This window comes from Puma concolor, chromosome B1 (assembly GCF_028749965.1).
Source record: "Puma concolor isolate L17-30 chromosome B1, mPumCon1.1.hap2, whole genome shotgun sequence".
Taxonomy (NCBI): domain Eukaryota; kingdom Metazoa; phylum Chordata; class Mammalia; order Carnivora; family Felidae; genus Puma; species Puma concolor.
Window position 1 is genome coordinate 204,768,459 of NC_141670.1, and position 25,142 is coordinate 204,793,600.

Below are 25,142 nucleotides of genomic sequence, written 5' to 3' on the forward strand. Positions count from 1 at the left end.
GATGGGCTCAGAGGTGAGGGGTTGCCCGAGGCCACTTGGAGCCGCCTGCCCCTCCCGGTGCCTAAACGTCCGTCCCCCACAGACCCTTCTCCTACACCCACACCCCGGCCGCGGTGGGGGCAGCCGGGGACACTGCCTCCTCCCCTCACGGGACAGAGGAGTGACTTGGCCGGGTTCTTGGCCGGCGGGGGTCAGCACGGGGGCAGGACCCACTTGGCCCCCAGGTCCATCGTGTCCGGAAACAGGAGTTTGCGGGCGGGGATGAGGAGGGGGGCACGGAGGTCGGCTCCCGGGGGACCTCAGGGGGGAGGGGAGCCGAGCCCCAGGGGGGCGCCCAGCCCAGGGGGCGGGCCCTGGGCCGGAAGCGGGCTGTGAGGCTCTGTCCCTCCGCCCGCTGTAACCCGACTCCACGCTCTCGCGCTCCTGGGGGGCGGGAGCCCAGCGGCCTTCGCCCCGCGGCCCGAGTGCCACATCACTGCGCTCCTGCCGCCGCCTGCCCGCCGCCCACCATGCCGCCCCCGCCGCCGCCGCCGCCGCTGCCGCTGCTGCTGCTGGCCTCGCTGGCCGCTGTCGCCGCCGGGCCGGGGTGCCCCCTCGGCCGGGGGCGCGCCGGTAAGGCGGACCACCCCGCGCCGGGAACTCCTTCCCCCCCTCCCGACCCCCGCGCAACCCCTGGCCCCGGAGCACGTCCCCGAGGGGCGCCCGTGACCTTGGATCTCGTGGCCAGCTGGGAGGGGGCACTGGGCTCGCAGGGTAGAGGGGGGCTGGGACCCCAAGGGGAGCGCAGCGGGCAGCTGGGGCAGCGGAGGGGCGCTGTGCCCAGGCCAGGGTGGTCTTCCTCCTGGGGTCAGCGCACAGCGGGTGGGGCGCCCTGCTGGTGGGGTCCTAGGGAGCAGGTGTCAGGACTTCACAGGGGAGAGGGCAGCCAAGATCCCTGTTCCCTCCAGGAAGGGGCAGCCCGTGGGCCGCCGCAAACCCTGTCTAGACCCCTCCCTCCCTCCCTCCCCCGCCGTGATGTGGGCAACAGTATCTGCGGAAGTGGGCTCTGAGGGCCTGGGAAGGGTTGGGTCCCCAGGGAGGGGGCGTGGTCACCTGGGAGGGAGGGGGTGCGCCTGGAGGGCTCTGGGGCAGGGGGAAAGGTGACATCCAGGGACCCTGGAGGGGAGGTGGTCTCACCTGAGAGTGTGGGGTGCCGGCCAGGCGGGGGTCCTGGAGTCCTGGGCTCTGGTCCCAGCCACACCCGCCCTCCCGGAGTGGGCTGGTTTCCCCTGTATCCACGTGCCCAGTCCCCTGTCCTCAGAGTCCTTATCAGCAGCAGACGTCTCTGTCCCCAGAGGGTGGGGGTCCCCCCCAGGGCTCCGGGCGCGTCAGATTTGAAATCTCTCAAGGGCAGGCTTTGTGGACACCTGAGCACTTGCTCAGTCCAGCCAAGTGGACGTGCCAGGAGCCAACCACCCGTCTCAAATGCGCTGATGCCGATCTTTCCTTTTCTTCCTTCTCCGTCTGGATTTTCACCCCACCTGCGACCCTCGCCCCCCCTTCCCTCCCCCCATTTCTGCAGAAAGGCCCAGGCGGAGAGTGTAGGTGTGTGCGAGCCGTGTGCTCAGGTGCACATGGGGAATGTGGGTGGAACTCACACTGTGTTGTGAAGGGACCTCCCCCTGGGCCGTGAGACCCCAGCGACTGGGGCCAGTCAGGGAGCACGGCCCCCTCCTCCAGGAGATTCTCCCTGGCCAGTCTTTTTCCCAGGGCGAAGACCTCCTTCCTCACCTGAGGGGTGGGCGGGGCGGCTCTCTGGCTGGGGCCCTGTGGCCGCACTGGTGACCGTTTCCAGAATAAATCGACCCTCCAGCCCCATCTTCACTCCTGACAGAGGAGCATGTGTGGTCCCAGGAAGCCGAGTGGCTTTTCCAGACGGCAGGCTGGCGCGGGGTGGGGGCCCGGCGGCTTGTGTCCAGGCTGCTCTACCTGAGGACTCTATCTGTGTCCCCACTGCACCTGTCCTGGTGCCTCAGAGCAGGCCTGGACCCTCCCCTCCTGCCTTTCCCCAGGTCTTCACGGGGGGCCTAGGGGGCCGAGGCAACGTTCAAGCTGCTGGGGGCCAGGCGGTTCTGAGTTCAAATCCTTAGTCCTCTTCTCTGCTGTGCAGCCTTGGGCAGATGGCTTGACCTCTCTGGCCCCATTCAGGTGTCTCATCTGTTAGAGGAGTCCCTGGCCGGGACTATCTTCCACTTAAGAGGGACGGAGAGGCACCTGGATGTCTCAGTGGGTTAAGTGTCCAGCCCTTGATTTTGGCTCAGGTCATGGTCTCGGGATTGTGAGCTCGAGACCTACGTCTCGAGATTCTCTCTCTCCCTCTGCCTCCCTTCCCCACTCACGCACACACAGGCTCTCTCTCTCTCAAAATAAATAAACACTAAAAAAAAAAAAAAAGGAGAGGGAGGGAGGAAGGGAGGGAGCCGGCCAGCCCCAGGTCAGCCTGGGTCCCTCCGTCAAAGACATGCTGACACCTTGTGGTCACCTAGTGTAAGAGGCATGTGTGAACCGCCCGAGGACAGAGAATCAGTACCATCTGCAGGGAAGGATGCCAACCCGTGACGGTTCCACACCGTCTAGGGGTCCTACTAAAGAGGTAACGAGAAGCAGGTGAAATTCACCGGAATAACAAATTTTGGGTCAGCCGATGTAACGTTTCAGTGTGTCGTCCTCAGTACAAAACCCACGAATGAAGTATTTTCCATCCTGTTTTTAGTACTAAGTCTGAGATTTGATGAGCACTTAACACGTACGGTACGTGTGGGCACGGACCGGGTGCTTCGAGCTCCGGTGACCCCACGTGGCTAGTGGGGGCACGCTGCCCGGTGCGGCCAGACCCGCCGACTCCTGTGTTGACCCCGCCCCAGCCCCTCAGCTCCCCGCAAGCACACCCTGGGGCCTGCCTCTTGTTAAGGGTGGAGCTGTGTGACCCCCTCCACGCACCGGTGAAGAAACGTTGAAGTCCTAACGCCCCCGTACCTGTGTCGGTGACCGTATTGAGAAATGGGGTCTTTGCAGGTACAGTCCGAGTAAAACGAGGTCATAGGGTGCAGGGTGGGCCCCAAATCCAGTGACTGGTGACCTTAGAAGAGGAGGAAACAGACGTAGACCCACCAGAGGGACATGTGACGATGGGGGATCCCCTGATGGGGGATCGTCGGGGGGCCCAGAGGCGGGAGGGGCAGGGAGGACCCTCCCCGGGATCCTGCAGAAGGGCCTGGCCTGCCGGCCCCCCGACTCCAGGCCGCCGTCTCCAGAACCGGGCCTTCAGTGTCTGTTACACCAGTTTGTGGGACTTGGTAACAGCAGCCCCAGGACATGCATCCGTCCGTCTGTCTATCTGGCTCCTGGCCGCCACCCTGGGAGTCCTGGTGCCCAAGTCGGCAGATGCCTCCCACGTGTCCATCCCACGGACATCAAGGACACAGTGGCCAGTCCCTCCTCCGGCCTGTGAGCCCCCTGAGCTACTATTTGTGGAGCCCTTACTGGGCCCAGGTGTCACCCCATCGGGCGGGCCCTATCGTCACCCCCATTTCACAGATGAGAAAACTGAGGCCGAGAAAGGCACCCGATCCCCAAACTTCAGTTACAGATTGAAGCCATTTAAAACCCAGAGGGTCCCTTTGTCGCATCCACTCTGATCCAGCCACTTGGGTGGCCCGTGGTAATTTTGAGGGGGCAGACGTGGGGGTCGCTTCTCCACTCCTGGTTTCCTGAGGCTGCGGGGCCCCCGGGCCAAGGGGGCGTCCTGCTCACTGGATGTGCCCAGGGTCTCAACAGATCTGCAGACTGGGCCACCCGCTGCTCAGTGCAGGCACAGGCGCCTTCCGCGGATGCAGGCGTAGGGAGCGGGGTCAGGGGCCCTCGGCCCGGCCGGCCGTCTTGAGGCCCCGGGCTCGTGCGCTGACCTTCTGGGTCACGGCCTCCGCCCCTGTGCGTGCTCACGCGGGCTGTAGCAGGAAGTCGACTGAGCGTGCATCTCGGGAGGGCAAACGCCACCCGGGCAACGTGGGGCACGGATGCCTGCACGCGGGGCCCTGCACAGACTTGATCCTTTGCTCTGCTCTGGCATCGCCTGGGGCCTTCAGCCACGAGGCGGCCAGGTAACCCCGCGATGTCCCAAGCAGGGTGCTGGGTCAGTTTCTTTCTCTTTCCTTTTTCCCTCAAGTGTTGGTCCAGCCCGTCACGCCTCTCATTCTGCAGAGGGCGGGGGGCACGAATCGGGGAGCACGTCAGACCCTCAAGACTTTGGAGCTCCGGGCAGTGTCGGGTGGGAGCCCAGAAACGCCCGCCCCTGCGTGCTGAGGGGGGAAGGCGGTTTCTGCCACCCGGGGTCCCCCAGCTCTGTCACCGCCAGTGTGCTCATCCTCGGGGACCCGAGGGCGCTGGCGGGCACACTGTAGCCCCCTGTTGTATTAGAGCCGGCAGAATTGAGGAAGATTGAGGAAAATTATTCTCTTGCCTGCCGCCTTTCCCAAGGCCAGAGGATAGTTTCTCTCACTGGGCCCCCTATTATTCGCACAGGGAGGGAGGGCGAGCCCCAGGGCCACAGGTGTTCCCGTGGACGGTCCGTGCACAGTCCAGTGTCTCCTCTGTCACCAGGGCTGGGAGTGGAAGCCAGGCGGCGAGGGGCGGCCTTGTAGTCTCCGGCCCGCGAGAGCGCCGGGAGCCGGCCTGCCGCGGGGCCCGGGCTGCGGTTGCCTGGTCCGCGGAGGGCGAACTGCGTGCAGGGGTTCCTGAAAGGGGGAGCTGCCTGCCCAGCCCCCCGGGACCAGGGGCTCCCACCCTTCTCAGACTCGTGGGTCAGGCCTGGGTTGTGCGTGACGTTACAGGATTAGAACACAGGCTTTTCCCTGCGCGTCTAACCTTCTGGGCTCCCCACTGCACCTGCCTCCCCCTTGGGCTCCCACTTTTTCGGCCCCCCCATCCTGCCCTCTGCTCCCGGGACTCCTGCCCGGGGGTCGGTCTGGGGCCAGCCACGCTCTAAATCTGACGCCGATTTCCGTCTCTCCGGATCAGCTCCTCCCTCTCGGAGCCCCCAGAACACCGGGGACCTTCTGATAGGGACTGGGCGGGTGGCATTGATGAAGGTTGGTTTTATTGGCCTTCCCCGGGCTCTCACTGCCGGGTCTGTGTGCCTGGGCCTTGGGGAGTTTTGTGTGTTTCTCTGGGAAGAGGAAACTCTTTCCAACTCAGGACACGGCGGAGCACCGCTCTTGCAGAGCGTTCTGGAAGGCAGGGAGCAGGCACCCGTGCGACGCTCAGGGGCTTTGAATGACGTGGGGTCAGAGTCAGTGGTGGGACAGAGCCACGTGTGGCACAGGATTCTAGAACCGCTTGTTAAAGAGTCAAGAGTTTTGCCGGGACTGGTTGTCCAACTGCCGGAAGCTTGAGACCAGGCCACCGCGGGGGTATTTCCAGCTCGGGGATGGTGGACACCTTCGGCCAGGGCTCCCGTGTCCCGGTGAGCGGGTCTGGCCGCACCCTGCCGGTCTGCCCCAGGCTCTGGGGCCAGATGGACGCAGAGAACCCGCACCGCGCTCCGGCTGTCTTTCCTTAGGCGCTTCGTGGCACCTGTCGGGGACCCGGTGTCCTCACCCGCGGAGGGCGGGTGACGGTTCCCTCGGCACCGGAGGGCTGTGGTGCAGACCCGGCGAGACACGGGGTGTAAGCGACGGGCTGTCTTCAGTGCGTACTCTCAGGGGGACGGGATGACGGGTCCGCGCCCCTAACAGCATGACATTTCTCTTTCCAGGTGAATGCCACGGGCCCTCAGCTGCAGACAGTGGTACGGCACGTGCACTTCTCTCCTTTTTGTTTTGTGGGAGCGACGCAGCCCCTCGACGCTGTCCAAGCCCCTTAGAGAGCTGAACCACGGTTCCCGAGCCGGTGATTAGTAACAAGGCCCAATCATCAAACCCAAAGCCCTTCTTAAAAAGCTGGAGATCAGACAAAACGAAAGAGGAGGGACCTTCCCTGTGGGCAGCTGGGGCTTTCCACCCTGGCTGTGCCCCGGCTCCCCAGAAAGTGCTCCTTCCAGACATCCCTGCTCCCCTCACGGCTGGCGTCGGTCCACGTGGGCATCCCCTGTATTCTAAGGGGGAGGGGCCAGGTTTTTTTTTTTTTTTTTTGAAAAGCAGGAGAGTATTTTCTCAGTAGGAAGGTCAATGACACATGTAAAAAGTTTTGAGCAGAAAAATGCTGAGTAGAAAGAACCTGGTCCTTTTAGACTTTGACACAGAAAAGTGGCAGAATCTCGTAACTTGTACCGTGAGCTGCCACACGCGGAACGTGGGGGGGGGGTGGTGTGGGGACAACAGCGTACTTAACTCCATCCTGGGGAGACGTGGAACGGGGTCAGGCCGGGCGAGGCCGTGGCTGTCTTCACCCAGCCCTCTCTTCAGGCCCTGAGCCCGAGCTAACCACTCAGGCATCGGCCACTTTCCTAGAGACACGAGGCGGTTCAAGCTGGGCGCACCCGCGAGGACTCGTTGGCTTTGGGGCTGTGAGTCTGGGAGGGTTCGCACCTGCTTCTGCCAAACCCAGGTCTGCTGGCCTCTCTGGTGCGTCCCGGTGCCTCAGACCCTCGGCAAGGCTGGCTGCACCCATTTTGCAGCTGTGGAAGCTGAGGCCCAGGGCGGCCTGCCCGGGCTCACTCGGGAGGAAGTGAGCCTAGTCGGTCTCAGGAGCCCCGTCTGTCCCCCCCCCCCCCACCCCCGCCCCGGGCTCTGGCTTCCCCCAGGGGAGCCCTGGCCGGCCACGTGGGCCGCCTTGCGTCTGACGGATGACCGTGCGGGTCGCCGGAGGGAGGGAGTGACCTGGTGACCCCGCCTGCCCCCAGCCACGTGTGTGGACCCGCAGCTCCGGACCTGCAGCGACGCCGCCTACAACCACACGGCCTTCCCCACGCTGCTGGGGCTCCGGTCCCGGGAGGCGGTGGAGTCCAGCTCCGAGTACATCCTGTTGAGCGTCCTGCACCACCTCCTGGAGGGCCAGTGCAATCCCGACCTGCGGCTGCTGGGCTGCGCCGTGCTGGCCCCCCGGTGCGAGGGCGGCCGCGTGCACAGGCCCTGCCGGCACGTGTGTGAGGACCTGCGCGAGGCCTGCCAGCCCGCCTTCGACGCCATCGACATGGCCTGGCCCTACTTCCTCGACTGCGGCAGCTACTTTGCGAGCGTGGAGGAGGGCTGCCACGACCCCCTGGAGAAGCTGCGAGGTGCGCGGGGCCCCGGGGGCTGCGCTGGTGCCCTCGGGTGGGACAACCGAGTCACGGTGGGGAAAGGCCACCTCCACCCCCCCATGGGGGGGCTCAGAGGCTGGGCCGGAGCTCGGGTGTGAGGGAGAGTGTGGCCGGGCCCCAGGCTGCTGTGGGAGGGTGCTTCCCCCACGAGGCCTGCTGGGCAAAGCCTGGGGTTGCCTGTGGCCGGGGCGAAAGACTGCACGTGGGATCCTGGGGCGGGGGGCGTGGCTCAGGGAGGCAGTGGGAGGGGCTTGGAGGGCGGGGCTGCGGTGTCTCGGGTAGATGAGCCGGCAGGGGTGCGAGAGGCTCCTCTCTCAGGAGGCGTGCAAGGAGGTTCCAGGGGGACCGCCTGGCGGGGATGCTGCGGGGGAGTGAGCCCTGCGTGAGGGCTGGAGCGCGTGCCCGCCACGCCGTCTGCCGTGCGCCCTGGCGGGGCGTCCGGGTAAGCTGGACGGGTGTCCGGGGCGCCTTGCCCTCCTGGGACACCCACAGCAGCCCTGGCTGACGGAACTTCCGGCGGCGGTGGGATCGTTCTCTTGTGAGCTGGCCCAGGCCGCGCACGCGTGCTCGGAAGGTGTTCCGTGCCGTCGAGGATCTCCGTGTTGCGTGTGTTCGCCTCTCACGAATCTCAGCGGCCGCGGGTGGCCAGCGTGTGCCGCACCGGGCCGTGCGGGACAGCGGGACGGGGGCCGTTCCCGGCGTCCGCACTCGCGTCCCGCGGCTAGCGGTCAGGTTGCCGCGACCTCACGTCCTAGATGACGAAGCGGAGGTTCTGGGGGTGCGGGGCAGCAGGGGCGCGGGCGCCCGCCCGGCAGAGCTGGCGCGAAGCAGGCGGGTCACGGATGGCGGGGCGGATGCCGCACGGTCACTGAGCGCCTGCCGTGGACGTGGCTCCGGGCGGGCACGCTGGCGACGGCAGGGAGGACACGGATGGACATCCGAGCACGCGTGCGCGCTGGCCTCCGGGGAGCCCCGCGCGCAGTCGTGCCGCTCGTGGCGGGGTGTGGGGCTCGGGACCGACCCTGGATCTCGCCCGGAGGGGCCCTGTCGCCCCACGGGCCTCAGTGCCGGTGCCGCGGGCCCACGCGCCGCGCTTTGTGCGGTGGCTGCAGAGGAAGGGAACCAGACGTCCCGTGGGGCCAAGGCCGCGCCCCGGGAGAGCCCATGGACTTGGCCAGAGGGGGATTATTGTGGGCAATCCCGCCACCAAATTGCTGGTTCCGTCTGCCTGCTTCCTCCCCCAAAAGCGTCTGGAGCAGGAAGAAAAGCACAGGGCAAGCGAGACGCTCGGAGAAGCATTAACTGTTAACCAGCCTGCGGGGCCCAGTCGGCCGCCCAGACACCGGGACAGCTGGTGACGGTGCCCTGGGCAGGGGGCGCGGACCCCACCCGGGAGCCCAGGGCCTGCTCCCCAGGAGGCCTTAAAAAGCGTGGGGAGGAGCTGCCCTCCCTCCTCTCCCCTCCACTCCCCTCTTTCCTCTCCCTCCTCTCCCCTCCCCTCCCTCCCTCCCCCTCCTCCCTTTCCCCTCCCCTCCTTTTCCTCCCTCCCCTCACTCCTTCCTCTCCCTTCCCTTCCCCTCCTTCCTCTCCCCTCCCCTCCCTTCCCGTCTCCCCTCCCCCTCCTCCTCCCTCCTCCCCCTTTCCTCCCTCCCTCCCCTCCCTTCCTCTCCCTCCTCTCCCCTCCACTCCCCTTCTTCCCCTCCCTTCCCTCCTTCCTCTCCCCTCCCCTTCCCTCCTTTCCCCTCTCCTCCCTTCCCCTCTCCCCTCCCCCTCCTCCTCCCTTCTCCCCCTTCCCTCCCTCCCTCCCCCTCCTCCCTTTCCCCTCCCCTCCTTTCCCTCCCTCCCCTCACTCCCTCCTCTCCCTTCCCTCCCCCTCCTTCCTCTCCCCTCCCCTCCCTTCCCCTCTCCCCTCCCCCTCCTCCTCCCTCCTCCCCCTTTCCTCCCTCCCTCCCCTCCCTTCCTCTCCCTCCTCTCCCCTCCACTCCCCTTCTTCCCCTCCCTTCCCTCCTTCCTCTCCCCTCCCCTTCCCTCCTTTCCCCTCTCCTCCCTTCCCCTCTCCCCTCCCCCTCCTCCTCCCTTCTCCCCCTTCCCTCCCTCCCTTCCCCTCCTCCCATTCCCCTCCCCTCCTTTCCTTCCCTCCCCTCACTCCCTCCTCTCCCTTCCCTTCCCCTCCTTCCTCTCCCCTCCCCCTCCTCCTCCCTCCTCCCCCTTTCCTCCCTCCCTCCCCTCCCTTCCTCTCCCTCCTCTCCCCTCCACTCCCCTTCTTCCCCTCCCTCCCTTCACTCCCCCTTCTTCCTCCTCTCCCTCCTCTCCCCTCCCCTCCCTCCCTTCCCTCCTTTCCCCTCTCCTCCCTTCCCCTCTCCTCTCCCGCTCCTCCTCCCTTCCTTCACCCCTCCCTTCCTCCTCCTCCCTTCATTCTTTCTCCCTCCCTTCCCCTCCCCTTCCCTCCTTCTCCCACTCTCTCCACTCTTCTTCCCCTCCCCCTCCTTCCTCCTCCTTTCCTTTGTTCCTCCTCCCCTCCCCTCCCTCCTCCCTCCTCCCCGTGCCCTGCACAGGCACACTCACTGCTGGACTGATAATCGCTGACACTTGCTGTGACATAGCAGTGGTGGGGGGGTCTGTAAGGAGCCCTCCGGAGCTGTGGTTGCTCGGCCGGCAAGGGGCTGAGACTGTTTCCACGGTGGAGCCGTGCAGACAGAGCAGAATAGGAGCCTGCTCCGGTGCTGCGACCACGGCTAGGGGTCCGTGGGGAGCGCACACGCGGTCCGGAGGCTGCCCGCCAAGTCGCGGTGTGCTCTGGGCTGGGCTTTCTGCAGGCGTGTTTTCTTCTCTGTGTCCCGTTCTGTGTTTTACACGGTTTCCTTGGTAACCACGTAGTGCTTTTCTTTCTCGATGTTTGTTTATCCATTTTGAGAGAGAGAGAGTGTGTGTCCATGTGTGGGGGGGAGGGGCAGAGAGAGAGGGAGAGAGACAGGGTCACAAGCAGGCTCTGCACCGTCGGCCCAGAGCCCGACGTGGGGCTCGAACTCTCGAACCATGAGATCATGACCTGAGCCCAAATCAAGAGTCAGAGGCTCAGCCGACGGAGCCGCCCAGGCGCCCCCACGACCTAGCACTTTTAATCATAACAACTTTAGGAGCTGTGTTGCTGTGTCCATCTGTTAGGTGCTGTTATTAGCTGTGGATGTGAAGTGTTATAAAGGGAACGGTGATGAAAAACACGAGCAGATGGGCTGGGGAGCCTTTCCAGGGGCCCCCCAAGTTCCCGAATGTGGCAGGGGAGGGGGCGACGAGGGTTCCGGGACTTGTAGGGGAGCGGGGTGGGGGGGGGGACAGAGCGGCCACCAGCAGGAGGGCGACCCCGCCGGTGGGTGAGTGCTGGTCAAGGGCGTGGAACCGGAGGCTCCCCCAACACCCCCATTCTTCCCCAGGAGGCCTGGACGTGGAGGAGGTGCTGCCCTCGGGCCTGCCCCCGACCTTCATCCACTTCACACACCACTCCTACGCCCAGATGGTGCGTGTGCTGCGTCGGACGGCGGCCCGCTGCGCCCACATCGCCAAGACCTACAGCATCGGACGCAGCTTCAACGGCAAGGAGCTGCTGGTCATCGAGTTCTCGGCCCGCCCCGGCCAGCACGAGCTGAGTAAGCCGGGGCTGCTGTCGCTGCCCGAGGGAGAGGTCCGGGGGTGGGCTGGCTTCTGGCGAAGGGCTCTGGGCCTACCCGGCTTGGGGTGCGCAAGCCCGGGTGTGGGATCCTGGTCACGACAGGGATGGGGGGGGCGGGGGGCGGGGAGCAGGAAGCGTTTGCGCTCTGCTCGGTGCGCTGGGGCGCATGGCCAAGTGGCGCAGGGTCTGCTGGGACCCGAGGGGGCGGTGGGAGCTGAGGGCACGGCCCCGAGGAGTGAACGTCGGGGAGAAGAGAAGTGACGCCCCAGTGCGTCTCCGGGGAGAGGTGACGGGGCTCCGTGCATTCTGTGGTTTTTGCCACCTTGCCCTGCAAGGTCTGCAGCCAGACCCCAGGCACGTACGTGTGGCCCTTGGTCCCGAACACTTTACGCTCCTTTGAGCTGCTTGGTGAACATGATGTCACAGAACAATCTGAATGAAGGACATCGTCCATTTAAAAAGCCCCAGCCCCTGGAGCTCAGGCGTAGTGGTCCCCTTCTGAGTTCTGAGGTGGGGCAGAGCTACGTGGAAAATTCCAGATTGTATTGCACCTCCAGAGCTGTGTTGGTGTTGGCAAAGCAGGAGGTCAGACTTCGTGACCCTCCAGAGCGCAGGTGCTGGAAGGAACTCACGGTGAAACCAAATCTCGAGGGCAGGCCGGGCCCTGGGGGCCTGGGGACCGGCTCAAGGATCCAAGATACTCTAGCAAAGACTCAGCCCCTGGAGGGGCGGCCTGGGTGCCCCGTGTCGAGCTGAAGTCCACCATGAACTTCTCCGGGGCACTGAGGGCATGTCTGGGCCACGGGGGCCTGGTTCTGGCCTCTGCCAGGAGCCCTTCCTTGGCCCTGTCCCTCAGCTGGTCTGTCATCGTGACCATGTGAGGCACGTGGGGTCCATCGAGAAGCAGGTCCCATCGGACCCTTGGTCGTTTGATTACTGAAAATTATACCATCTGGGTTCAGTGGCTCTGACGCCTTTGCTGGGTCGGCCAGCAAACCCGAGTATTTGGGCTGCATGGACATCATGAGCCCAAAGTCCTGGCTCCTGCTGAGGGTCAGAGGTCCCCTGGCCCACCCCAGCCTCCGAGCTCCCCCCTCCCCGCCTCATACCGCCTTGGCTCGCGGGCTGCCCCAGGATGAAGACAGGACCCTTTCCTCTTTCAGACTGGTGTGTGGCTTTGCAGTGTGGTGAGGGCGTCCCCTGTGAGAAGCCAAGGGGGTGACCGTTGCGGGAAGCATCAGGGTCATTTATACTCTCAGAATTCGGGAGGCACGTGAGCGTCTGCTCCCATAGCTGCGGGTCCTGGGGCCGTGCACAGCCAGGGAAGGAGACGCTGTTTTCCAGACGAACAACGTGAGGCTCAGAGAAGAGACGTGATTTGTATGAGGTCACAGTTAGTAAGGCTGCCAGGCTCCTGCTCCGCTCTTCCCTTCCAACCACAATCCACCCTTTGCTTCTTCCTTCCTTTGCTTCTTCCTTCCATCCGTCATCCATTCTTCCAAACTAACTTCCTTTTTTTCTCCCTGCCTTCCTCCCTCCCCCCTTTCTCTCTCTTTCTTTCTTTCTTTCTTTCTTTCTTTCTTTCTTTCTTTTTTTCTTTCTTGCTTTCTTTCTTTCTTTCTTTCTTTCTTTCTTTCTTCCTTCTCTTCCCCCCTTCCGCCTTCTTCTCTTCCCCCCCTTCCATTCATTTGAGGGCCAGCTGCCTTCCCTTCTCAGCACCAATGTACACCCTAACTTACTACACAAATGTGGAAAGTGGCTATGAATAACATTCACACAGAGCAACGACACCATATATCATTAGTTAATATCCTTGATGTGTCATGCTAATAATCACAGTTAAAGGTAGGAATTGAGCTTAGTAAGGAGTGACTTTGATGAGACATGAGTCATAGAGATGCTTGGGCCAAAACAAGTATGGCTAGGTCCCCAAGCATCCCGCCAGCCTTGCCACGTGGGCCCTCAAGTCTCCGGGGACCCTAGGGTTTGAGATCACCCCTCAGGTCGCTGTATCTCCCCCAAGTGGAGCCTGAGGTGAAGCTCATCGGCAACATCCATGGCAATGAGGTGGCAGGGCGGGAGATGCTCATCTACCTGGCCCAGTACCTGTGCTCCGAGTACCTGTTGGGCAGTCCCCGCATCCAGCGCCTGCTCAACACCACCCGCATTCACCTGCTGCCCTCCATGAACCCCGACGGGTACGAGGTGGCGGCCGCCGAGGTGAGTGCCCCCCACACCGGATCCCGCGCGCTGCGGGCACGCTCCCATCCGTTCACTGGCTAGCAGTCATGGAGGGTCTGTGCGCCCACCGTTCTGGGTGACGGGTGTTCAGCAGGCAGCCGCACCAGCAAGGTCCTACGTGAGGGTGGGGACAGACACCGGCAATTCTGGATGAACGAGAACCCGTGTTCTCTGGAGAAACTGGGGGAGATCTCACGCAGGCCGGAGGGCGGGGAGCTGTCTGATGCGACTTTGAGCAGAGCCCCAGTGGAGGTGGGGAGCGAGCCGTGCACATGACTCCTGGGGGCATTCAGGCGGGGGATCAGCCAGCGCAAGGCTGCAGGGTCGGCAAGCAGGCCGGCCGGAAGGGAGGGCCAGACAGGTGGGAGAGGAGGTCAAGGACAGCTTGGCCGGACACGCTCCCAAGTCCATCACTTGAAGCCAGAGGAAAGCTGCAGCCCTCACCTCCCACTCAGCCCAGCCCAGCCCTGTGGCCTCCCTTCGGAAAGAGGCAGGGCGGGGTGTGCTGACCCCCAGGTGGGGGTGGGCTGTGTTTTCAGGGCGCTGGCTACAATGGGTGGACGAGCGGGAGGCAGAACGCGCAGAACTTGGACCTGAACCGTAACTTCCCCGACCTGACGTCTGAGTACTACCGCCTGGAGGCATCCGGGAGCATCCGTAGCAGCCGCATCCCCATCCCGCAGCACTACTGGTGGGGTAAGGTAGGAGCCACCCCCACCACCCCCACCCCGCACTGGCCTGGGCCCGGCCCACGGGTATGCGCCTGGGGGCAGGTGCTCTGGCTCTTCCCGGGGCCCACAGGAGAGCAGCCTGAGCCCCCTGAGTCTGTTTCCCGCCTGGGAAACGGGGATAACCCTTCACTGGGTTGTTGGGATGCAGGGAACACGGACTGAAAACACCCTGGGCCCGGCAGGTACTCAGTGACGGCAACCCGGGCAGGCTGCCTGGAGGCAGTGACGGCCTGAGGAGGCGGGAAAACCAGTGTCAGGCGGGGGTGTGGGCATGAGCCTGGCGGCATCGGAAGGAGATCCTGAAGGCAGGGCAGGGTAGGCCGGCCCGGAGAGCCCAGAGACGGCTGTGACAGAGCCTGTGGACATGGCCGGGGGTGGCCAGCAGGGGCGTGCCTGGTCCCGACCCACGGTGGCCTCCTCTGTCCCGGGCAGGTGGCCCCCGAGACCAAGGCGATAATAAAGTGGATGCGGACCACCCCGTTCGTGCTCTCAGCCAGCCTCCATGGGGGCGACCTGGTGGTGTCCTACCCCTTTGATCTCTCCAAACACTCCCAGGAAGAGAAGTTTTCTCCCACGCCGGATGAGAAGGTGAGTGTGGGTGTGCCGTGTGTGCGTGCATGGGAGGCTGCGGTGTGGGGTGGCGCCCTCAGGGCTGGCTTTATCCCTGTTCTGAGCTCAGTGAGACCCGTGCAGTCACAGCACCAGTAGGAGCTCTCCAGGCCCAGCTCGAAAGCCCCCTCCTCCAGGAAGCCTTCTGGCCAGCGGGAAGCAGCCCATCCTTCCACTGGCCACACCCCACTTTCCATCAGTGTCCCCACCTGGGAGCCCCTAGGGTGGGGGGTTGCAGCCCCAGTGCCCTCCCTGCCCAGCTGGTGGCCTGGTGTTTTGTGTCCAGGGACAGGGTGGGGTTCCAGGCATTGCCAGCAGAGGGCAGTGCTGCAGCGCACATGGCGCCCGCGGGGCTCTTGGCCGCCTCCCTGCTTCCTGTGGGCCTTGCAGGTCTGTTAAGGGCCACCAGGCGGGCTCCGTGGGAGCTGGGGTGCATTGGGTTCAGAGTAGAATTCTGGCCCTGGAGTGCCCTTGGGTCTGAGGAGGACTTGCCTCTCTTCAGGCCTCAGTTTCCCTCACTGATCAGACCAGCAGGGCGTGAGACGTGATAATGCCCAGAACCTTCTCCACCCCACTCTCCCCTTAAGGACTCGCTGCCTGCAGCCCCCCAGTCCTGACCCTCCCCCTGCCTGATCCTGGAGTCTTTGCAGGCTGGGCTTCCGGGGGCGGGGAGGTGCCACTTTCCATTTCACGGAGGTGAAGGGGGCGATCCGTGATGGCCCAGGGCCCGTCGGCAAGGGCCCCGGAGGAGCCGCCCGAGCTGCCCGCGGTGACCCCTCTCGCCACGGCCAGCCCCTGGGCTCCTTCCCATCCCCTCCCGGGACGGCAAAGCTGGACGCTCTTCCTTGGCGGCCTGGGGCCTCGGCCCAGGCCACTCGAAAGGCCTGCCGGTGGACCAGACGTGGTGCGGGGCCCGGCCTGCTCTCTCCCTCCGCCGTGGGGGTCGGCTCTGCCTCCCCCGGCCTCTCCTGACCCCTGCGCTGCAGGTCTGGATCGAGCTGGACCGGCCCTTGCCCTGAGGGCCCCATCCAGGTTCGGAGGCGGAGCCGGACACGGGCAGGGACGGGACAGAGGGCCGCGCGCGGTGGGGGGGGCCGGGGGCCACGCAGGCTGTGTGGACGTGAGCCAGGAGGGTGAACCCCCAGCCCGTCCTGGGCCTTCAGGAGGGCTTCCCTGAGGAGGCGTCTGCCTCGGCGGAGCCTGAAGGAGGTGATTTCCCACAGGCACCCAGACGGGACCCCCCAGACGGGGCCAGGCGTGCCCCGGAACCGGGGAGGCGGAGCCCGGGCACCAGGCTGAGCTCCCCGCCTCCACCAGAGCTGGGACAGCACTGCCATGTGGCCCAGGCCTCTGGTCCCACGTCTTCCGCCCTTGCTCTGCCGAGTCACTCGCTCACTCGTCCATCCGTCCACTCGTCTGTTCATTCACTCATTCACTCCCTCCCTCATTCATTCATTCCCTTGTTCACTGCCTTAGTCATTCACTCACCCATTCACCTAGTCACTCACTCACTCACTTGCACACTCAGTCTCCCACCCACACACTAACACGCTCACCCCTCACACACCCGCTCATACACTTTCTCACACATTCACCCACACACTCACCTGCCTTCTCACATTCACACACTCACTCACATACACTCACACACCTTCTCATACACACACCCACTCTCACACTCACCCCCACGCTCACCCACTTACCCACTCACACCTACTCATATACCTTCTCACACACTCACATGCTTGGTCACACACGCACTCACACATCACACACGCGTACACCTTATCACACACTCACCCACATATCCACTCACCCACTTGCACACTCATGCACTTACACACTCACACACCCATACACCTTCTCAGGCACTCCCACACACCCAATCACAACCCACTCCTACACCTTCTCACACACTCACACACTCATCTACTCACACACCTTCTCACACTCACATACTCAGTCACTCACACACTTACCCAGTCACACACCCACTCGTACACCTTCTCACGCACGCACTCACTTGACCCTGCAGCCAGCACATGCCCCGGTCTTGCAGGGGGGGCCGGGTTCTGTGCTCAGAGTTCAGCAAGTGACCCAGGCCGGGTGGTGACCCAGACGGCAGGGCCAACATCTGGACGAGCCCGTGTCCTCTGGGCAGCAGGAGCCCTCAGCGCCAGGCCCGGCGTCTCTGAATCTCAGAGGCAGACGCGTGAAGACGTCCTTAGGGGGGAAGTTCACCTCAACGAGTCCCTCCAGAGTCAGAAAACTGAGGCTTTCCCACCAGCCATCAATCAGGGATCGATAATCCTCAGGCCCATAGCCAGCAGTGGTCTCAGTGGAAACCAGGGTCCCGGGAGGGGTGCCGGGGCGTGGGGGAGCGTGAAGAGGGGCCGGCCGGGGTGTCCCAAGCCACCTCCCCCAGACTCCCGTGGCGCCCCGTGGATGAGAGCCCACCCCTCCTGGCGGTGTTCTAGGCCCCCAGGCCGGCCGTGGCCGCCCGCCCCGCTCCTGTCCCCCCTACACCTGTCCCTTCCGCCGAAATCTTACTCCCAAGCTGGGCTCAAGCTCTGTCCTGCCCCGCAAACCCTCCCCAGCCCAGCCCATGTCCAGCAAGAGCGAGTGACAGTTTCTGCGGGGTCTCGGGCGGCCCCAGCGAGGCAGTCTGGTCCTTCCTGGGGCCTGGGGCCCCGCAGCTGCCGTGTCCCTGCCACCTTACCGTCCTAGCAGCCTGCCGCACCGCCTCCTCTCATTTACAGCCGTCTGGCCTCTGATGTCCTTGTGCCGCGCCGGCCCCCCGGGTCGGGCCTGTTCCCAGCGGGGCCTGCGGCTCGGGCGTCCCTGGGCTTCGGGGACGATGATGGCGTTCCCCGCTCTCCTGAGGGCACACGCTTTGGTGGCGGGGCTGACTGACGGGTGAGGGGAGGGAGACCCAGGCAGGACGGGCGGGGAGGCCGAGAGGGCAGGGCTCGCAGCGTGTGGTCCGGCCTCCCCTACCTGCCTCGGCCCAGGCCCCACTTTGCAGGCAGATGGGAGGCCAGAAAGGTGGGAACTGGGCAGAGCTCTAGCCACCAACCCCTCAGCACGTGGAGGCAGAGGGCAAGTTTCTTAGGCCCCCGGACTCCTGGCCGAGGACATTGTTGCAGCAGGGGCTGCCCCCGCAAGACATCCGTGCCCCGTCTGCAGGCCGGCCTCAGTGACTGAGGGACACGCCCCGGGTTGTGTTTTGGGGGCTTGGTTTGTGTCTGTGGGGCCGAGCTGACTCTGCACAGTCCTCCCCCCGAGAAACCGGACCCTCCTTCCCCAGACCCCGGGGGCCCTCGCTCTGGTCTGACCCCACCTGCCCAGCCCACCCCCTTTTTACAGAGGGATCTCCATCTCGGGACAGGCTTCTCCCGGGGCCGCAGGGCTCTGACAAGGGTAGTGCAGTGGCCCTCTCGTCCACACGGCGCCCCCTTGGGAGCTTCCGCCCGGAGTCAGACCCGGTGTCCTGTGCTGGGACATAGGCACAGGAAGCCCCTTGGGCCCCGCCTGGGGTGGGGGCCTGACGGGGCGCGTGCTGGGCTGGGGGCCGGGGCCGTGAACCTGCCAGGAGGTGGAGGCCCCGTGGGCTGTGTCCCACGTCCCCCCACCAGCCACCTGGAAGGCGCTTGTCATATGGCAGCAGGTGGGGGCTTCCTCAGGTACAAGTTGTCCCCGGGGAATGTGAAGCGACAGTTATTGTAGAGGAAATCGGTGGTGACGTCAGTGAACGTGAGGCCCACTCTAGCCTCCTGCTTCCCCCAAGGCCCGCCTTCTGCAGGAAGCACCTTGGAAAGTGCAAAGCCAACCTCTGCGAGCCCTGCCAAGGTCCCTTCAGTGTGCCCCCAGTGTGCCCCCTCTTCGAGAGAAAGCTCACACTCCCCGGCCAGGGTGCAAGGGTTCCACGATGTGCCACGTGGCCACCACCGGTGCCTTGAGCTCTGGCTGTCTCGCCCCCGGCTTTTGCACGTGCTGAGCTGCTTCTGTGGACACGACTCCCGTGTATCTGTGCTGCAGGTGTTGGCTGTGGGGGCCCCTCCTTGCTCCGTTCCCCCCAGTGCTGAGAGAGTTCTGCAGGGGGCCCCAGCTCCTGGCCTTGGCCTCACAGGAAACCTCTCCCTTGGCCTCCTTTCCAGATGTTCAAGCTGCTGGCCAGGGCCTACGCGGATGTCCACCCCATGATGATGGACAGGTCGGAGAACAGGTGTGGTGGCAACTTCCTGAAGAGGGGCAGCATCATCAACGGGGCAGACTGGTACAGCTTCACCGGAGGTGCGGGGGTGGACAGGCTGGGCTGGCGCTGGTGGGGGGGGAGGAGAGCTGGGGATGGGAAGGGGGGAGGGGAGAGCTGAGGGAAGGTCTGGGAGGGGGAGGTTGGGGAGGGGCTGGGCAGGCTGGGGGAGGGGAGGGCTGAGGGAGATTTGGCGGAAGGGAGAGGTTGGAGAAGGGTTGGGGGGTTGGGTGGGAATGAGGGGGACGTGGGAGGGGGAGGAAGGGGCTGGGGAGGGGAGGGGAAAGGTGAGGAGGGGTTATGGAGTGGGGGAGCTGGCGCCCCCTGTCCGTCCCAGCTCTTTCTGGGAAGGGGATTCTGGGACGTCTGCTTTGGGGAACAGCACAGGTGCACCCTGGCATCCGCGCGTGGAAAGCACCCAGGGTGCGGGAGGATGAGGGGGGTGGTCTGGCTTCAGTTCTGGCCCCGCCTGGTAAAAGCTGCAGGTGGCCCGTGTGGTCCAGCTGGACCCCCCCCCCCCGCCCCCTGCCGTTTCCGCAGTGTAGTTCATGAGCACGGACACACGCCACGCGGTAATCCTGTGACCAGGTCCCCTCGGGGGACAAGTAAGGGTTGTCGCAGGGAACGAAGGACTCCGGTTAAACTTGAATTTCAGAAAGATAATGAGGAATTTTGGGTACTGTATAAGTATGTCCCAAGAACTGCGTGGGGTATACTTACACTGAAACTTTGCTCAGCTTTAACTGGCGCGCTCTTTGCTAAGCTGTCCCGGGTGCACATCACACAGAGCAGTGGGGCTGTGCCTGGCACCGAATGCCACGACCAGAGCCCCCGCGCTCTGCCTGCCATCCCTCCACGCCGGCATGACACCTGTGTGTGACATGTGGCAGGTGAGGAGCTCGGGCTCGGGCAGAAGGGCCTGGTGGCGCCCAGGGCACGGGCCCAGCCTCCCACTTCTGTGCAGGCAGGGGGGCCGGCCCCTCCGGCTCCGGTTCCGCAGCTCAGCACACTGTCCCCTCCTGCTCCCTGACTCCTGGGGGCACGGGCAGCTTCAGGTGCATGGTTCCCTGACCCCAGTGGAAAGGCTCCAGCCTGGGTCATGACCCCATTTCCAGGGTCCGCAAAGGACCCCCACAGTGGGTCTGAGCCCGGGAGAGGAAAGCAGGCTCATTCCCGTGGGGAGAGCGTGGGGCCAGTGGCCAAGGACAGAGGGACCCGGTGGATTGGAGTGTGGCTGCCCTTCTGATTGTGAAGGTCAAGTCCATGACGGTGGCCGCTGGCTTACCAGGGCTCCGGGGAGGCTCTGACTTCCAGGGGACAGGGGACCCCTCTGCTCCTGACACAGGGCTGGCCCGTGGGCACGGCAGGTCTGCCCTGGAGAGCCCTCGCAGCTTCTACGGGACAAGAAATCCCGGAAGCAGATGGGGCGAAGGGCACAAGCGGGTGGGTGGTGGTCAGCCCGATTTTCTCGAAGCCTCTCTCGGCCACCCGATTGGCGGACTGTCCAGCCTTGCCCAGCCTGTGTTCTCCCCGGAAATGGAGATTAGGGGATCTTCTCCCCCAGGCTGCTCCTGGGACCGTCTAGGCAAACGGACAGTGTATCACTGGGGTTCAGACCGGCAGGGGAGGCAGAGGCTCGGGCGCCAGGGGCTCATGTGGCTGCAGCAGGCTACCCGTATCTCTACTGGAAACGGGTTCCTTCCTTACCCACCGCGGGGCACATAGGACAGAGCATAAGCCCGTGGCCTTGGGTGCCAAGCGACTGGGTTTAAAGAGCAGCTCTGCCCTTTCCCCGAGGGGCCTCGGGTGAGAGCGGCAGGGCCCTGGGCCTCGGTCTGCTCATCTGTACAGTGGGGTAACGACAACACCCGTCACCCCCTCGCGGGTGTCCGGCGGCCTCCCGCCTGCCAGGTGGCGGATGCCGAGTGCGGGAAGCGCTCAGGCCGCCCCTGCCCTGCAGGCATGTCCGACTTCAACTACCTGCACAGCAACTGCTTTGAGATCACGGTGGAGCTGGGCTGCGTGAAGTTCCCCCCGGAGGAGGCCCTCTATACCATCTGGCAGCACAACAAAGAGCCCCTCCTGAACTTCGTGGAGATGGTGAGCCCTGGGCCTGGGGGGCGTGGGGGATGGGGAGACCCGGGCAGCCGGGCCTGGAGTGGGGGAGGGACGGGGCCAAGGTCACCCAGAAATAGGTGGTGAGCAGTGAGAAAGGGTCCAGAATAATCCTCACTGGACCCAGGGGGTGGTCTTCTTGTGGCTCGGTGACCGTGTGGGGACCAGCTGCCAGTGTCCCCTGCCTCCTCGAGTCCTGCCTGGGGGCGTGGCTCCCAGCGGAGGGGCGTGGTGGGGGTCTGAGGGAGGTAGCCACATGCGACAGGGAGAAGGGGACCCAGGAGGTGAAATGACACCTAACGGCGGCTCCACGGACGCCTCTGTGACTTTCCCTGAGCGTTTCCAAGACTCCCGCGAATCACATATTGGCACAATGTCCCCGTGAGAAGCAGGCCCTGGGAGGGAAACGGGATTGCCCGAAGGGGACACTGAGGGGACGTATGTGAATCGCACCCTACAGTGGGCGCCCCCCCACGTGGCATTGAATGCTGACACCAGTCCCGGGTTGGAGAAGGGGCTGCCCCGCTTTATGGGTAGAGGGACGGATGCCGGGGAGGGACAGCGCGGGTCTCGGGTTCCTGGGTCGCACGTGGCCCCCTCAGTGCCTATGAGAAAACCAGAGGAGGAGACAGAGGGTCAGACCGTGTCACCTAGCGACTGTCCAGAGCTGGAACTCAGATCTGCCTGCCCCACACCTCAGTTCTGTCAACGAACCCTTTCTAGAAAGATCAGGAACCTTCCTCCAGGCAAGAACCAAGCAGAACCTCCCGGATAAGCCGCTGCCACAATAAGAAAGAAAAAAAAGAAAGCAAAGCCCAGATAATAGCTGGACGTTATTAGCGTTGTTTGAGTTTCTTTTTTATGGCCGAGCCAGCGACCTCTCGCTGCGTGGGGAGGGTCATCATTCGGTAATGGGTCTGGGTCAGACTGCTTGCTCATTCCATTTTACGGCCGTCTGGTGAAAATGAGTTTTAAGGAGCCTTAAATGGAGCTGGGATTGCTCTGTGGATATTGCATGTGAAGTCTTGGGATATAAAGATTTAATAGTGAGCGCGATGCTGTGGGGGGTGGGGCGTGCAGCCGGGTGTGGCTGCCCCCCCACCCCCCCAGCTTCCCGCCGCAGGACGACGCCCCGGGAGGGCCGAGCTGGGGCTTCTGATAAGGATCGAGCCTGCCATGGCCCATGGAGGCCTTCTTCACAGTGATGCTGACCAGGCCTCGGGTGGGTGTCTGCAGCTCCCCGGGTCGGGAGGGAGGGGCATGCACGCCACGCCTCCCTCGCTGCCGGAGACCTCCACGGCCCTGGGTCTGCATGGAGATCGCTCCTCAGCCCCAAAGCGAGGACAGAACAAAGTCTAACCCATGCAAGCTGACATTAAATGAGGCCCTACTGTGTGTCTGGTCTCTAGGTCGGGGGGAGGAGGGCAGACAGTGCCATTACGGTGAGATCAGGGCTGGGAGAATGGAAGCCTGGAACTGGGGACCCCAGAAGAGGCCCCTGATGTGGCTGGTCATCAAGGAGGACTTCCTGGAGGAAGAGTGTGGGGGAGAGGAATGGCCAGTGCAGGAGCTGGCAAGGTGTTCCGAGCAGAGGAGGGGGCAGGACGAAGGGTTGGAGGCCTGGTGGGGGCACTGAAGGTGTAGGCAGCAGCCTCCCGGGAGAGAGCGGTCTCACTGCACCGTCTCCCCTCCCACCCAGTCACCTTGGCCTCATTTGACACGACCTGTGGGCCCCAAGTTGTTTTCAGCCCAATAGAGCAAGGGGAGGTTGACTTGTTGATTGTCGACATTTAAGAAAAATTTTTTAACATTTATTTTTGAGAGACAGAGAGAGAGAGACAGAGCACAAGTGGGGGAGGGGCAGAGAGACAGGGAGACGCAGAATCCGAAGCAGGCTCCGGGCTCCGAGCCGTCAGCACAGAGCCCGATGTGGGGCTCGAACCCACAAACTGTGAGATGGTGGCCTGAGCCGAAGTTGGAGGCTTAACCGACGGAGCCCCCAGGCACCTCTGTGATTGTCGACCTTATAAGAAGAGCGTGAAGGGGGCCAGGCAGTGCCGAGGGGGGGGCTCTCCTTGAGGCACATGGAGCTTCCCCGTCTGGGGGCCGGGTGTGTGCATCTGCCCCGAGGGTGCCGTGTCTGGACCGGTTCACACTGGGGAGACCCGGGCAGCCGGGCCTGGAGTGGGGGAGGGACGGGGCCAAGGTCACCCAGAAATAGGTGGTGAGCAGTGAGAAAGGGTCCAGAATAATCCTCACTGGGAGGAGGACCCCGTCCCGGCTGTCGCTGGGCCTCTTGTGTGTTGACTGTTGGCACCATTGCCCCATTTTACAGATGGGAGGCGGTGCTGAGACACGAGGTAGCCTGACCGGGATCAGAGCGCCGTCGGTGTCTCGGCTGGGGCTGACCGCGGGGTCCATGCCTGGGGCCCGGGGCCCTGTGCGCAGGCTCCGAGCAGCGGCTGTGGCGGTTCAGACGGGCTTGACAGTTTTCTGATGGCGCTCCGGGCCCACGAAAGGGTGTCGGGTGGACCCTCGAGCGGGCAGCTGCGGGCTCGTTCACAAGCCCAGAGGGGGGCTCACTGGTCACCCCGCTTCACAGATGAGGAAACCGAGGCCCAGAGAGGGGAGTGACTTGGAGAAGGCAAGGCGGGTGGTGCGGAGCTGGGTCCGCCAGGCACTTTCCCCGGAGACCCTGGCTCCGGGGACAGACAGGGGAGCTGGCGGTGGGTGGGGCGGGAGGCGGGCGCCACCTGGGCTCCCCGGAGAGCGCGTCATGGCCACGCCCTCGCCCCCCGTCTCTTCAGGTGCACCGGGGCATCAAAGGTGTGGTGATGGACAAGTTTGGCAAGCCGGTCAAAAACGCCCGGATTTTGGTCAAGGGCATCCGCCACGACATCACCACAGGTGAGCACCCTCCCGGGACCTGCGTCGCGGCGGCTCCGGGACGCACTCGGAGGGAGCAGACGGGAGGGGTGCTCCACCCCAGTGCAGAGGCAGGTGCAAATCCGGGGTCTGCTTGAGGCCGATGCCCCTGGGACCCCCGGCGCTGGTCACCTCGAGCCCGAATCTGAACCCAGGTCGGAGAATCACTCGTGTCCTGTTTATCTGCAGCCCCAGACGGGGACTATTGGAGATTGCTGCCTCCGGGGTCCCACATCGTCATAGCTCAAGCCCCCGGCTACTCCAAGGTCATTAAGAAAGTCACCATCCCCGCCCGGATGAAGAGGGCTGGCCGCGTGGACTTCATTCTCCAGCCCCTGGGGACCGGACCCAAGAAGTTCCTCCTCGGGCCGCGGAGAAGTGGGTCTGCAGTCCGTGACCCGCTGGGAGGTGCCAGCCCGTACGGAGAGCCCCAGGAGCCCGGCCAGGAGCCCCTCGGGGCGCGGAGGCAGCCCTCGGCCGGCGGGAGCAAGCCCTGGTGGTGGTCCTACTTCACATCGATAAGCCAGCACAAACCCCGTTGGCTTCTCAAGTACTAGGGACCACGGCCCACCTCTGCCCGGGGCTCCGGGCTCTCGGTTCTGTCTTCTGGAGACACCCTGTAAAGCGCTTTCTGTTTTCTTAAAGCTGTTCCACTCACCTTCGCCGTGACGAGAAGCCCTGTGTGAGAGGCGCCTGCCGAGGGGAAGCAGGGGACCCGGCCGAGGGAGGGCCACCCTGGCCTCGTCCACCTCGATGGCCCCGGGGGCTGGTGCCCCTGCGGTCCCACAGGCGGCCAGGACTGGGGCTGGACCCTGAGGCCTTGGCGCGAGAAGGGCCCTCTCGTTACAGATGGGGATACGGACGCTGGGTGGGGGATGCGACCCGCCAAGGTCACACGTGGGGCGGGTGGCGCGGGGCCAGCCAAGCGGGAGCGGACACGCTGGGCCCTGTGGCTGAGGCTTGCGTGTCCGGGAGCCTGTGGCCGTGGGATGCTAAGGACGAAGGTCAGGGGGGCCTGGCTGGGAGAAGCGGGTGTGGGCGGCAGGTGACCTCGAGGACAGGGCCAAGGCCGCAAGGGCTGGAGAGCTGGCAAGAGCCTCAGCATCACCCAAGGGTCACACTTGGCCTGACTCCAGGAGGAAACGTCTCCCTCGGCCCCTTCCTCATCCTTAGGATGCTACCAACTCAGGTCCAGAGACAGCCCCCCACCCCAGGCCCCAGCCTTCCCCCAGGACCCCTCCTGGTCCGCCTCTCTGTTGTCCGGTGGGTGTGTGGGTCCTAGGATCTATCAGACAGGGCGGCATGAGACCGATCAGAGAGTGCCAG

The 25,142-nt window shown here is 64.4% G+C and overlaps 1 protein-coding gene across 1 annotated transcript; it reads left to right on the forward strand.

Moving 5' to 3' along the window:
* Window positions 1-465: 465 nt before the first annotated feature.
* On the forward strand, window positions 466-24,473 carry CPZ (carboxypeptidase Z). The gene is made up of 11 exons (XM_086705551.1): window positions 466-612; window positions 5,792-5,824; window positions 6,878-7,252; window positions 10,708-10,920; window positions 12,967-13,163; window positions 13,724-13,885; window positions 14,348-14,503; window positions 18,682-18,817; window positions 20,737-20,876; window positions 23,699-23,798; window positions 24,006-24,473. Exons 1-11 carry the CDS (start codon window positions 510-512, stop codon window positions 24,371-24,373), a joined length of 1,983 nt encoding a protein of 660 aa, XP_086561677.1. The 5' UTR covers window positions 466-509; the 3' UTR covers window positions 24,374-24,473.
* The last annotated feature ends 669 nt before the right edge of the window (window positions 24,474-25,142 follow it).

Excerpts from the sequence above, each read along its gene's own strand:
- CPZ (XM_086705551.1), top strand. The coding sequence starts at position 510 with ATGCCGCCCCCGCCGCCGCCGCCGCCGCTGCCGCTGCTGCTGCTGGCC. Across the intron at positions 10,921-12,966 it reads CCCCGGCCAGCACGAGCTGA|TGGAGCCTGAGGTGAAGCTC; the intron begins GTAAGCCGGGGC and ends ATCTCCCCCAAG. Across the intron at positions 18,818-20,736 it reads CTGGTACAGCTTCACCGGAG|GCATGTCCGACTTCAACTAC; the intron begins GTGCGGGGGTGG and ends CCTGCCCTGCAG.